This window comes from Larus michahellis, chromosome 8 (assembly GCF_964199755.1).
Source record: "Larus michahellis chromosome 8, bLarMic1.1, whole genome shotgun sequence".
NCBI lineage: Eukaryota > Metazoa > Chordata > Aves > Charadriiformes > Laridae > Larus > Larus michahellis.
The window spans coordinates 26613059-26625688 of NC_133903.1; the positions used below are offsets into that span (position 1 = coordinate 26613059).

At 56.1% G+C, this 12630-nt stretch overlaps 1 protein-coding gene across 2 annotated transcripts in view; it reads left to right on the forward strand.

Annotated features, from left to right (window-relative positions):
* Window positions 1–3013, forward strand: part of MTA1 (metastasis associated 1) — an 88315-nt gene extending 85302 nt beyond the window's left edge. For both annotated transcript variants that reach the window (XM_074597101.1, XM_074597102.1), the window contains one exon: window positions 1305–3013. In XM_074597101.1, coding sequence (XP_074453202.1) covers window positions 1305–1443 — 139 coding nt within the window. In that variant the 3' untranslated portion in view covers window positions 1444–3013. The remainder of the gene's footprint in view (window positions 1–1304) is intronic.
* Window positions 3014–12630: the final 9617 nt, after the last annotated feature.

The following is a 12630-nucleotide window of genomic DNA, read 5'->3' on the forward strand; positions in this document are numbered from 1 at the left end:
CTGTAAAGCCATGTGCTTGCCCTTCCTCTGGTGCAGTATTTGTGTGTGTCTCTGATGGCAAGTTAAAAAGAGATTAAGGTGGGAGCGTATAAGGGTAGACAGGGCTTCCTCAGCACACCTTCCTTGTCGCCCCAGTTCCTGAAGTGAAGGCTGTGTGTAGTGGGTACCAGCAGGCTACTCTTGTGAATATTTATCACTTTGCTTTCTAATCTCTATATGTTTCCACCACAACATCCTCTGGAAATGAATTCCCCATGTTAATTGCATAGTACAGTTTTCATTGTTGCTGTTTTTTTTTCTTTTTTCCTTTCCCCCCTTTTTTTTTTTTTGAGGATGCTTCCTTTAGCTCTAAGCCTGGTATTGACAAAAGGAAATGAGCAATCATTCTGTATTGTCTCTTTCTACCTTATTTTGCTAATTTTAAAACTTCAGCGTGTCCTCTCCGTTCTCCCTCTCTTTTACTTTTTCTCCATATGGCAAACAGCTTCTTGGTCTGATAAGACTTGCTGCTCGTCTTGTGACATATAGGGAAACTCTTAACAAACGTGAGAAGTGAATATTATCCATTTCTGGGATGGGCGCATGCGGTGTGGGAGAAAAAAAGAGGAGGAGACACCCTGTTATGGCATTCCCAGTGTGGGGGAGAGGCTCCGGTATTGGTTCACTGGTTAGTGGCCATCATGGAGCTGCCCTGCGGCAGCTCAGCCTTCAGGCAGGGCTCCGCGGGAGACCAGATGTCGCGGGGTTGTGCTGTGCGGGGTTTCTTTTGAAGAGGCGGCTGCAGGCACCTGCTCGGGGCTGGGGAACGTCAGAGAGCTCCGCGAGAGATGGATTAACAGGCAGGGGAAGTGACCAATGTCGACAGAAGATATTTTTTTATGGTTGTAACTTGGCTCTGTAAATTCCCACAAAGCTGCCTGCAGCATGTCCAACCGATGCGTCTGCCTGCATCAAAAGAAATTAGCGGTGTGGAAACTCGTTGTCATAACTATTTCACGTGTTACGTTTGCAGCAGTAGAGCCAGGTCCTGCGAGGCTGGACCGGAATGCTTTCTGCTCTGCGGGGGAAGGATTCTGGAACAGAGGGTGAAATTTCCTCTTCATTGGTGGGTTTATAAATCAGAAAACAAAAGTTCCCCAGGGAAGACACTGCCAAAATAAACAGTGTCAGCCCGTCCCATTAGCAAGAAGCCTCTGTGCGTGCAGGCCTGGTTTCACTTGGAGAAACTGAGAAATCAAGAAACCTTACAATGCCTTAGCCGTCCGGTCTCTGTAATCGCTTCCTTTTTTCCTTACTGTCTGCAGGAAAATCCGCAAGCTGCTTTCCTCCTCTGAAGCCAAGCGAGCCGCCAGACGCCCTTACAAGCCTATTATCCTCCGGCCCATCCAGGCAGTGCAGCTACGCCAGCCCATGAATGATGAACCCATAATCATTGAGGATTAACACACGCTGAGCGGCTCGCCGGATGACGGGGGATCTGCCTGAAAGAATCTCTCCTCCAATCTATACTTGAGTTTCTATGGCTACAGCATTGAACTAACTGTTGAAGAGAGGGAACTTTTGAGGAACTGTTTTGCATCTTTTAAACCCTTAAAAGGAACTCGGCCCTGCTCTGAGCCTCTGACCACAGACTGCTCTCTCTCTTGCGCGCGCTCTCTCCTTCTCTCTCCTTTCTTTTTTTTTTTTCTCCTCTTTTTTTTTTTTTTTTTTTTTAATTTTAAATTTTTGGTAGCCTCTTTTCCCCTTTGCTTCTACCCCTTTTGTAGAGACGGGGAGGGAAAGTAAGTTTAACTTATTAAGAGAATGTGGACTAGTACTTTTTAGCTTTGTTTCCTCTTCCGATGTACGAGGAGCTAGAACCCTTCATTTTGTGACTGAGCTCTCGTTGCAAAGCCGTTTTTATGAGGCTGTGTTGTAAGATTTTTCTTTTTTTTTCTTTTTTTTTTTTTTTTAAATTTTGTGGACGGTGCCATTTTTTATTTCATTTATATTATTTCTTTTGTAGATAAATTTCCGACCTTTAACTGATATTTGGAAATAGGAGCTGAAAGCCAGCCCCAGGTTCAGCCAGTTTTCTTTGGTCCTGTCCCTTATGTTTTTTGGATCATTTTGCACGGCCAGTTGTGCTCATGCACAAGACAGAAACAACTCAGGCTGAGAAAGGAGTGAGCTAAGAACTGAAGAACCTTGCAGAACATTACACTAACGGTGTGTGCAGTGGAGGCCAGGCTACCAGAATTAGGTGTCCTTACTCTAGTCGATCCCTGGGAGATCCGGCCCGTGGCATTTCTCCCAGTAACCAGCAGTTTGCGTGCTGCCTTCTCTCTGACATCTGGAATCCTACGTGCTGTTTTACCACCAAGACCCAGCAGTAGGCCCAGCAGTCCAGCAAGTGTAATGAATTGCTTTGCTCTGGCTCCAAGAGTCAAGTACACCAATGCCCAGGGACATTTTGCTTAGAACTCTGAACCTGTTTGTGCATCAGTGTTTTTTGGACACATCTCTCCCAGGACAAGACCTGGTTTCTCTTTAATTGCGTTACTGTATGTTTCCCATTTTGAAGGGAATTTAAATTACAGCTGGGTTTTCATTTGAACACGTTGTGTCTGAAATTAAGTGTTTTTTTCCCCCCTTGACATTTCTTGTGTTTGAGGTTTCTTGCATCTCTTGAACTTCTTATGTATTTGCAAGTCTGTATAATTTCTTTTTCATATGTCTTCTCATGGCAGTGCATTTGGTGAATGCCCTGCTCTGTTTTGAAAGGATGTAAACTATCATTTGCAACTTGTGCTGATCTGTACATGTACCTGCCTCAAGCAGACACAGCATGTAATAACCCCCCCAAGTCATTCCATACGTGTCAGCGGTGAGATGAGCCAAAGTTGTATTTGGGTTATCACAGTCCAACCGTGATTCTCTGCAACTCTGCTAACCCACCAGGTTAGACGGAAAGGAATTCCCCCCCCAAATGAAAACAACTCAGTTAACTTTACTTAATAAACCTGGAAAGTGAGCTTTTGTGAAACATCTGCTTTTTGTCTCTTCTGAAAAGAGCCGCCAAAGGCCCCTTGCTCGGGGTGCTCTCTGCCTGACACTCCTTTCTTCACGTCCCAGAGTTGTCCTCTGCTCTCCAGTGTTTGCCCTGTGCCGCTGTTGTGTTGCGCGGGGCGAGAGTCATGTGTGCTTTGATTCCCCCCCCTGTGCAGTTTAAACATTTCTAGCCCTGAAAACCGCGACTCCCTCCTCCCTCCTTTGCAGCGCGGCAGCAGATGCGAGGCTGGAGCTCTCAATGGACCTTTTGTCCACGGCGGCTCATGCGTCCTGCTGATCGGGGGCACGACTGTGGCATGTGGCAGAGTGACATCCCTGGGGGTTAGCGACCAAACCCACTGACATTTAAGTGCTGCTTCATTTCTATGTTTGCGCCTTGCTGGGATAATAAGCAAAGCGGGCTCAGTCTTGCTGCTCGGAAGTGGTAAGATTTATCCTGTGAGTAGCTGTGCAGCTTAGGAGGTGTAACTGCCCTGTAGTGCTGGTCACCTTTTCCTGTCTGTAACTTAAAAGCGTTGGGAGGGGACAGCCATTATTCCTGAAGGACATCCCAAAGGGGTTGTTCAGCCTGGAGAAGGGAAAGGCTCAGGGGAGACCTTAGAGCCCCTTCCAGTACATAAATGGGGCTACAGGAAAGCTGGGGAGGGGCTGTTTGTCAGGGAGTGGAGCGACAGGACAAGGGGGAACGATTTCAAACTGAAGGAGGGGAGATTTAGATTAGATATTAGGAAGAAATTCTTTCCTGTGAGGGTGGTGAGACACTGGAACAGGTTGCCCAGAGAAGCTGTGGCTGCCCCATCCCTGGAGGTGTTCAAGGCCAGGCTGGATGGGGCTTTGAGCAGCCTGGTCTGGTGGGAGGTGTCCCTGCCCAGGGCAGGGGGTTGGAACTAGATGATCTTTAAGGTCCTCTCCAACCTGAACCATTCTGTGATTCTATGATGTGCTACGGTAGGAAGGACACCGAGCTTAGCAGATAGAAGCCTCCAGGCTGCAGTGGCACTGCAGGACCACACCAAAGCCCATTGGCAGCTTTATTTTGCCTCCATCCATCTGCAGGATTAACCCTGTGCACATAAGAAATAGTGCTGACAGCAGGAAGGTTGTGTAACGCTTGATTTTTCTCTGTGAGGGAAAGACCTCCTGGGGATTCCTTCCTGTCGCACGTGAAATCCGAAGAAATCACTTTGTCCGAATTGGCTCCGGCCCCTCTGCAGTGGGACTGGGAGCCGGTGCCTCGGCTGCAGCAGAGGGTCGGGCTCTGAAATCAATCCCCATGTGCTGGGGTTGGCAGTGGGCGAGCTGTGGGTGAGGCTTGGGAGAAGAAGCTGTTCAGGCCGCACGAAGAGCTGGGAGTAACCACTTGGGGGTGCCAGCCCTGCAGTTTCCAACAACTTAAAAGCTTTCTTGGAGCCGCTCCAGCGATTACTCCGGGAATGAGTCCAGGCAAGTAGAGAGAAAATCCTGTGCTGCCCCGAAGGATCCCTTGCGTGTCCTTTAATATGGATGCCGGGGTTTTTTGTGGTGTGCGGTAGCAGACTTCACTCCCTTGTGTTTCCCTGGCTTATGTTTGTACCCGCTTGGGAGAGGGCTTGTTAGAAACCTGTAGCAAACAAAGGAAAATAGCGGGCTTTTGAGAGGTGCAGAGTGACTGGTAGGTCCCACCACTGAGCTACTCAAGCCCCAGCCCGCACTCTCTTAAGCCGCCTGCTGTCACTAAGCCTCTCCTGTACCAACAGCTCTTCTGTATTCGCATTCATCTGCCCTTGCTGCAGGGATTTCCCTTTGATTATTCACCCTCCTTCCCTAGAGCCCTGCAAAAATATATAAATAAATAAAAACCCAGGTGTCGGCGTCCCGTTTTCAGTGTCCCATCCACCCCCTGCTTTTACACCTGCTAAAGAGCCCTTGAGACCGTAGGGGACAGATTCCCGTGGGAGACGCTGGGCTGGCATTAGCTCCGTGGTGCAGAGCCTGGCGTTCGGAAGCGCTCGCCCGCCCGGCGCAGCGTCTCCAGTCTGCGGTAAAGTTTTGCCACGAGTGTTTGGATATTTTCCCGTAACCGTTTGTCCCTGGCATCCCCGTCCTTCGCTTGCTTTTTCTGCCTGGCAGAGGGGGGAGCAGGCACGGCACAGGCTCGGCTCCGATCCCTTGGATGCTCACGTGGATGGAACGCGCTGGCCTCCAGACCCGCTATGATGCTTACGATGTTACAGGCTTAAAAGTAGCTGGGAGCTGGTCAGGAAAGCCTTTTAAAAACAAAGCAAAAATCCAAACATTCCTATAATGCTTTGATAAAATGTTTTTGTTACAGATTTTTATTCTCTTTTTAGTTAACTTCAGGATTTTTTTTACTTGGCCTTTCGAATTTTACCAGCTCGTCAGTAGCAGCTCCCTGTGACCTCTGCTTTTGATGCTGTAGCATGAAGGCAGCGCACTCTCTGTAACAGCCCTGTTGAAATAACATGAAAAAGAAGCCAAGCGTGACCAAAACTAACAATTCCGAACCTGGCATTCCTGCTGGGGGAGGTGGGCTGGAACCCAGGACACTACTGGAGAGCTGTAAAGCAAAATAGGCGCTGAAATTTTACTTTGAAATGGAAATCTGGAGCCCGTGCCAGCTCTGCTGCAGGCTCTGGCTCTCCGTGCGAGCATTACACAAGCCAGACCTTGGGAAGCCTGAGAAGGGAGTCTCTTTCGGGATGGTCAGTTTGCGTCATGGCGGAGCTGCTTTCCACCGCCGAGGTAGGGCCGAGGAGGAGGAGGAGGCGGCAGCCAACCTGCTCAGATGATGGCCCGGGTACACGGTGGTGTGCAGAGTAGCGGTATGGGAGTTGTGCCAGCCTGGGGCATTTCTGAGGAGACGGAGAATAAAATCTAGCAGATTTTGCCTGGGGGCAGGAGGAGGAGGAGGAAGGGGTTCGATACAGTTAGAGAAGCTCTTCTGTTTTTCTCAATCCATCAGAGGGCTTAAAACCACTTTTAAAATAAGCCTTGGCAGCAGTGTTGGAGGGAGGAAAGGGAGATCGGTGCAGAAAGGCAAGCCCCAGCATGACAGTCCTCTCTAGCTGGCGAGCGTTTGTTTGTTTGTTTTCCTGTAAATGTGCTTTTTTAGTCAATACTTTTCCAGGAGAGGCAACAGTAATGGGATCTGCTGTGACCCCCCATGTTTGGAGCACGTGAGGTCCTTACTGCCCTCCCCGAGGGAGGAGGCTGATGTGTCCCCCCTGTCCCTCTGCCCTCCCCTTCCTTCCTGGGGGCTGAACAGAAGGGTTTTGCCCCGCTTGGCTGGCTTTGAAACCTGGTGAAAGACTCGGCCTCTGACAATCACGTTTCACCCGTGTCGGCTCTCAGGAGCGGGAAGCCATTGCCAGAAAATGCACACACACTCACAGAGTGCTGCGGGTTGGAAGGGACTTCTGGAGATCACCCAGTCCAACCCCCTGCCAGAGCAGGGTCACCCAGAGCAGGTGGCACAGGAACGCGTCCAGGCGGGTTTGGAATGTCTCCAGAGACGGAGACTCCACCACCTCTCTGGGCAGCCTGTGCCAGGGCTCTGCCACCCTCACAGGAAAGAAGTTCCTCCTCACGTTGAGATGGAACTTCCTATGGTCAAGTTTGTGCCCATTACCCCTTGTCCTGTCCCTGGGCACCACTGAGAAGAGCCTGGCCCCATCCCCCTGACACCCACCCTTTACGTATTGATAAGCATGGATAAGATCCCCCCTCAGTCGTCTTTTTTCCAGACTGAAGAGACCCAAATCCCTCAGCCTTTCCTCATGGGAGAGATGTTCCAGTCCCCTCATCATCTTGGTAGCCCTTTGCTGTCCCCTCTCCAGCAGTTCCCTGTCCTTGACCACACGGTAAATTTGGACGGGTTGCGGCGCCAGGAGCTCATCCCCAGCTCCTCCTCAGCCTGGAACAAAGTCAGGCGAGGTCAGGGCTGAAGCATACTTGATTCCTGCCCTGGGCTTTGCGAGTTCCTCCACCGCATTCCTGGAGCCGAATGCCAGTAACATAAATTCAGCATCTTTCTGCAGACAGCTTCCTCCCCTCCCTGCCGCATGGGGACTCTCCACCTGGATCCAGTGCTCCATGGGATGCTGGCAGCCTCACAGCCAGCAGATTTACAGGTCCTCGCCACAGGGTTTCAGCCAGGTCACGCTTGTTTGGAGATTTTTCTATCCGAGTGGTTCCAGCGGGAGTGGGGTTTGTTCCCTGCTGCCTGCCTCCTGGCTGCCCCCCTGCAGGACATACAAGAGGGGAGCGTGAGGATGTGGAGCCAGGCCGGGTGGTTTTTTACACTCATTTCCCAGGAAAATGCCCGGAATCACAGAATGGTTCGGGTTGCAAGGACCTTACAGATCACCCAGTCCCATCCCCTGCCCTGGGCAGGGACACCTGCCACCAGACCAGGCTGCTCAAAGCCCCATCCAGCCTGGCCTTGAACACCTCCAGGGATGGGGCAGCCACAGCTTCTCTGGGCAACCTGTTCCAGTGTCTCACCACCCTCACAGGAAAGAATTTCTTCCTGATATCTAATCTAAATCTACCCTCTTTCAGTTTAGAACCCTTACCCCATGTCCTATCGCTCCACTCCCTGATCAAGAGTCCGTACCCAGCTCTCCTGTAGCCCCCTTTAGGTACTGGAAGGGGCTCTGAGGTCTGGTGGAATGGAATGTCTGGTGGGGACCGGAGGCAAATGCATCTTAGTGGGTGGGTCTTCCGTCTGGTGCTCCTGAAGGAGAATGCAGTGGTGTAAGGGGACATGGGGACATCGCAGTGCCTGTGTGGCACTGGGTTACGTGTGTCCAGCCCCATGCCTGCCCCAGGAGCTCACCAACAGCTGTGAGGTGGCGTGCACGTGGGCCACAGAGAGTGAAAGTTGTCCTCCACACTTGTGCTGCCACCACGCTGGCTGCTGAAAGCCATGTTGCACCATGGCCAGCCTGACCTCTGGCCACAGAGTGTCCGGGAGGGGGCCACGTGGTCAGGGAGAATTTAATGACAAACCACCCTCTGCAGCCTCGCCGGGCGCTGAACTTTGCCACCAAAGCCCAGCTCTGAGCACAGCCTGTCCCTTGGGACACCCTTTCCTTCCCCCGGAAAAGCCAGGGGAGAGCCGCTGTTGCCAGCCGCCCTCCCCACGGCCTCCCCCCCGCAGCCCCACCGCAGTGCTGGGTTCCCCTGGGGGTGGGAGAGCCGTGCTCCCCTCTCTCCGGCTGGTTTCCTGATGTTTTTTTGGTTAGAGCTCCGCTTTCCAGGCACCTGTATCCCGCCTCATGGAGGTTCATGTGCTCCATGCCAAGTATCTGCATCCTCGGCGTCCGCGTGCAGCCTGCTGGGATGCTCAGTGACTCCTGTCCCTTGGGAAGGGCACGCAGGGACATTGGGGACATCCATTCCCGCTTGCAAGGACAAGCAGGACGTCCGTGAACCCGTTTATCGTAGGCCTGACAGCGCTATCTGCCCTGCCTGATAACGGCGGGGGCTGGGATGCCTTTTAAAGGAGAGGAGCGACAAGTGGATGGTCGGAGCTCCAGATAGCAGGTGCCGGGGCCGGGAGGTGACATGCCAAGCCCTGGCCGGTGGCATGTGCCGCGTGACGAGACCCAGCTCCTGCCAGCCCCTCGGGACGCTCTTACTCCGATCCTCCACCTTCCCATCCCTAAGCCCCTGGGCTCCCCTTCCCGAGACGTGTGCTTATCCCGCAGCCACCCTTCGGCAGCCAGCCTGGGCACATGTGGGCTGTGTCCCCCCTGCCTGTGGCTGCCTCCCCATCCCAGCCAGCCCAGGGCTCCCCACGGGTGGGAGCCCAACCGGTTTTGCCATGAACCTCCCACCAAACAGCGAGGACCAAGGCAAAAGGGGGCCAGAGCTGGGGCAGCTGGCGGTCAGTGGCCATCAGTCGCCACAGCTTGTGGCCGCAGCCGGCCGCTTTGCCATTTGTCACCACAAGCACTCAGCCCTGGGCTGCCTGTGGGGGTGCGGGAGCTCTGGGGGTGGCAGAAAGACACAGCGTGTCACCCTGGGGGGGACCCTGACAGGGGGGATGGAGGGGTCCAGATGCCCACAACGTGCCAGCTGGAGTTCTGCAGGGCCACGCATCGATGACTGTCCTCTGGGTGAACCCGGCCAGCAGCAGCTTGGTTTTCTTTAGCCTTTTTTATTGGATGTTTCCCCCCCCCGAGTCTCTTCTTGCCCTGTAACAAATCCAACTCATCTGAGGTGCCAGAAAACATGAGAGACACAAGCAGAGGCGAGCAGAGGAAAGCTTTCCAGCTTCCCCGTCCGAGCGTCTCCATCTCACTTCGTGAGTTTTTGTGGTATTTGCATCTGAAGGAAGAAGAAAGAGCCGAGGGGAGTCCGCGTGGGGAGGGGGAGAGGTGAGCCAAAGGAGAGGCAGCCTGGGGAAAGTTATTCCTTATTTATTCCTTACTTTCCCTTAATCTCCCTGCAAAGCTCTCTGGTTGACCTGCCCTAGGACGAGGTCCCAAATAGCCTCACGCTTTTCGAAGGCTCTGGGCGGAGGTGATCCCTGCTTCAAGGCCAGGGCTGGCCTGGCAGGGTCCCCAAAACACCTCCCCCAACAGCTCACAGCCCCCCTTGGGCCCAGGGGCGGTTGCTGCTGCCCAGGGGACGGCCACCCAAGCTGGCACCAGGGCCTGGCCTTGCTTTGGTCTCATTCCTGCCTGGGAAGGAGGATGCTGCAGGGATGTGGCTCCTGCATGGAGCAGAGCAGGAGCTGCATCCCTGCAGCATCCCTGCGGGAAGGGGCCGGGTTAACCCCCCCACTTCATCAAGGAGGGGGATGCTGGGCTGCCAGGCGCTGCGAAGGAAGTCCCCGCCATGCCCCCTTTCCCCCCCCAAATGGCTAATTACAGGCACGGCCAGATCAGCAGAGATCAAGCATCGGTGCTGCCCGGGGCACCATGTGCCGGGCCCGGGGAGCCAGCTGGCCACGGCGGCTCAGGAGACCCCGACGCTGCGCGGGGCCCAGTGCCATCGGGGAAAATGGGTCACCCGCCACCGGCGGGATGGTCCCCTCGGCGAGGACATCCCCGGGGGTTGCTGTGGGGTGCATCGCACCCCCAGGAAAACCTCCTCTGGGTGCTGAAGCTTTGGCACCTGCTGCCAGGGAAACCCCGGCTCAGACTACGGGTGGGGATGGAGCTCCAAATTTTTGACACAAAATGCATCAAGATGATTCCCTGGGCTGGTCCCCAGCCCTCTCCTCCCAGCCTCGGCGCTGTGGCAGACAGCTCTCTGGTCTGGGCGTTAATGCAGCTGCCCAGGGATTTGGCACAGCGGAGTCACGGATGTGCGCCACGTCACTGCACACATCCCGCGTCCCCCCCAAGCAGCAGGCTGTGCCATGGGTGCGCTCCTGTGCCCGGCACCGGGCATGCTGGCCCCACAGCAGCCGTGCCATCCCTGCCATTGCCACTTGAGTCACCCGTCCCGCTGTCCCCGGGACAGCCCTGCCCTCGGAGCGGGAGCATGCCGAGACTAAGCCAAGGCAGATTAAGACACGGCCAGTTAAAGCCACTTTGCTCCAGAACGAGCATATCCGCTTGGGATTTAGCGCATTTACAGGCAGGGATTCACACCTTTAGGTGATTTGTCTTAATTCCCCCCAGCCTCTATGTGTGAAAAGCCCGCGGTGGGTCAGAGCTGGGCTCGGGGCTGGCTCTGCAGCGCGGCCGAGCCTGGGGTGTCACCTGTGCCTGCCCCGCATGTGCTGTTGGAATGATGCAGCCTCCTTCCTCCTCCTCCTTCTCCTCCTCCTCCTGCCCCCCCCGGGACACCAGCTGAGATTTTCTACGGATCCAGAGGATTTAGACAGCAGGCTCTTTTGGGGATGTCCCTCGCAGCGGGGGAGAGGAGCCGCTGCGGGCGCAGGGATGATGCTGCTGGCAGGGTGCTGGCACCTGCCCATGGCCATGGGGTGCCTTAGGGCAGCAGATACACCACGTACTGCAGAGGGACCCGCAGGAGCGGCCATGGGGCTGTGCCGGCGTGGGCAGCTGGCCCGCCAGAAATCAATACCTCCACAAATCCCCGGCTCCTGCCTTGCCCTGGCAGAACTGGCTCCATCCTGGGGCCCGCGGGGCTCAGCCACCCCTCCCTGGGGCCGTGTAGGGCCGGGGCGTCCCCGGGGACCCTGCGGGCCACAAAGCCCCACATTGTTGTGACAGCAGCTGGGCATGGAGTGACGGGGACGCCTGGGTCCTTCTGAGCCGGCTGGGTGGGCGGCCGACGGGGAAACCCGCTGTCAAGCAACCCCCATCCCATCCGGCCCCATGGGTCACCCCATCCCACCCTGGAGCCCTGGGTTCCCTTGCCGGTGCCGTCTCTGTGCCTGGGGACAGGCAGGAGCTTGGCAGCCGCACCAGCTGCCGGCAGAGAAAGGAGGAATTAGATGACAATGGCGGCGGAGGAGAGCCAGGCTGCCGGCTGATGAATAATGCAAGGAGTTCGCTGCGGGAGCGGCAGATTTCCTGTTTACCCGCACCCGACCCCTGCCTGGGGGGCCGCGATGCAGGGCTGCAGCCCCCCGGAGCACCCCAGCCAAGGGCCCTGGTGTCCCGCTGGCCTCCCCTGAGCACCCCCCTCCCCGGCACCCGCCGCCCGCAGCAGCCCCGTGGTGCAGGATGCCGCCATCCGGGCACAGAGGGGCTTCCCGTGGTGCGGGGGGTCTGCACCCCACCATGGGGCACCCTTTAGAGCGGGCGAAGCTTGCTCCCGCCTCGGCGTTGCTTCATGGCTCCCTGAGCATCCATCCCTTCGCAGCGGCAGCGGCGGCAGCAGCAGCCAGAGGGATTTTTTGACATGGGCGTTTCCATGGCAACGGAGCAAAATGGCGCCGGGAACCAGGGGGGCTGCTGGGCGCTGTGGCAAGGCGGCCTGTGCTGGCGGAGCAGGGTCATGGCGGGGAAGGGCTGAGGGCGCTGGGGCAGCCAGTGCGTCTGCTCACTTGGCAGATGGTTTGGGAGATGCCTGAGCCCACGTGCTGGGGCTGGCCCCGGGACCAGTAGCCTCACCTCACATCCCGGGAGCACGGCGTGCCCGTGATGGGCAGCGCTGCCCCGTGACGCCGTGCCATGCGTGCCATGCCGTGCCAGCAAGGCCACCGGGCGACGTGCCTTCCTCCCTCCTCTGGCCCGCCTGCCCTCACCGCTATCTCTGCTCCCCCAGGGCCTCTCGCCCTCGTCCCCCCGCCAAGGTCTCCCGTATCAGGCCTGTTGTCCCGGCTACTTAATCTGGGTTTCTCGGTTACCCCATCCGGAAAAAATGTGGCTAAGAATACCCGGCGCAGGCACGGCGCTTCCCGTGGCCGGGGGGCTGCTGTCGGCCCCCTCTGCACGCACCGCCAGCCCCTGCGCCCTCCATCCCACCCTGCCACCCTCCCACCAAACCCGCTCCCGCAGCGCCGTGGCCGTGTGTGCCCCTGCACCGGGGCCAGGCTCTCCGAGGGCGGCTGCTGTCAGGATGCAGCCAGTGGTCTCTTGGCCGGCGCATTTGGCGCTGGGCTTCCTCAGACACCCATCTGCCACCCCAAAAGACCACAGCAGCCAGCCG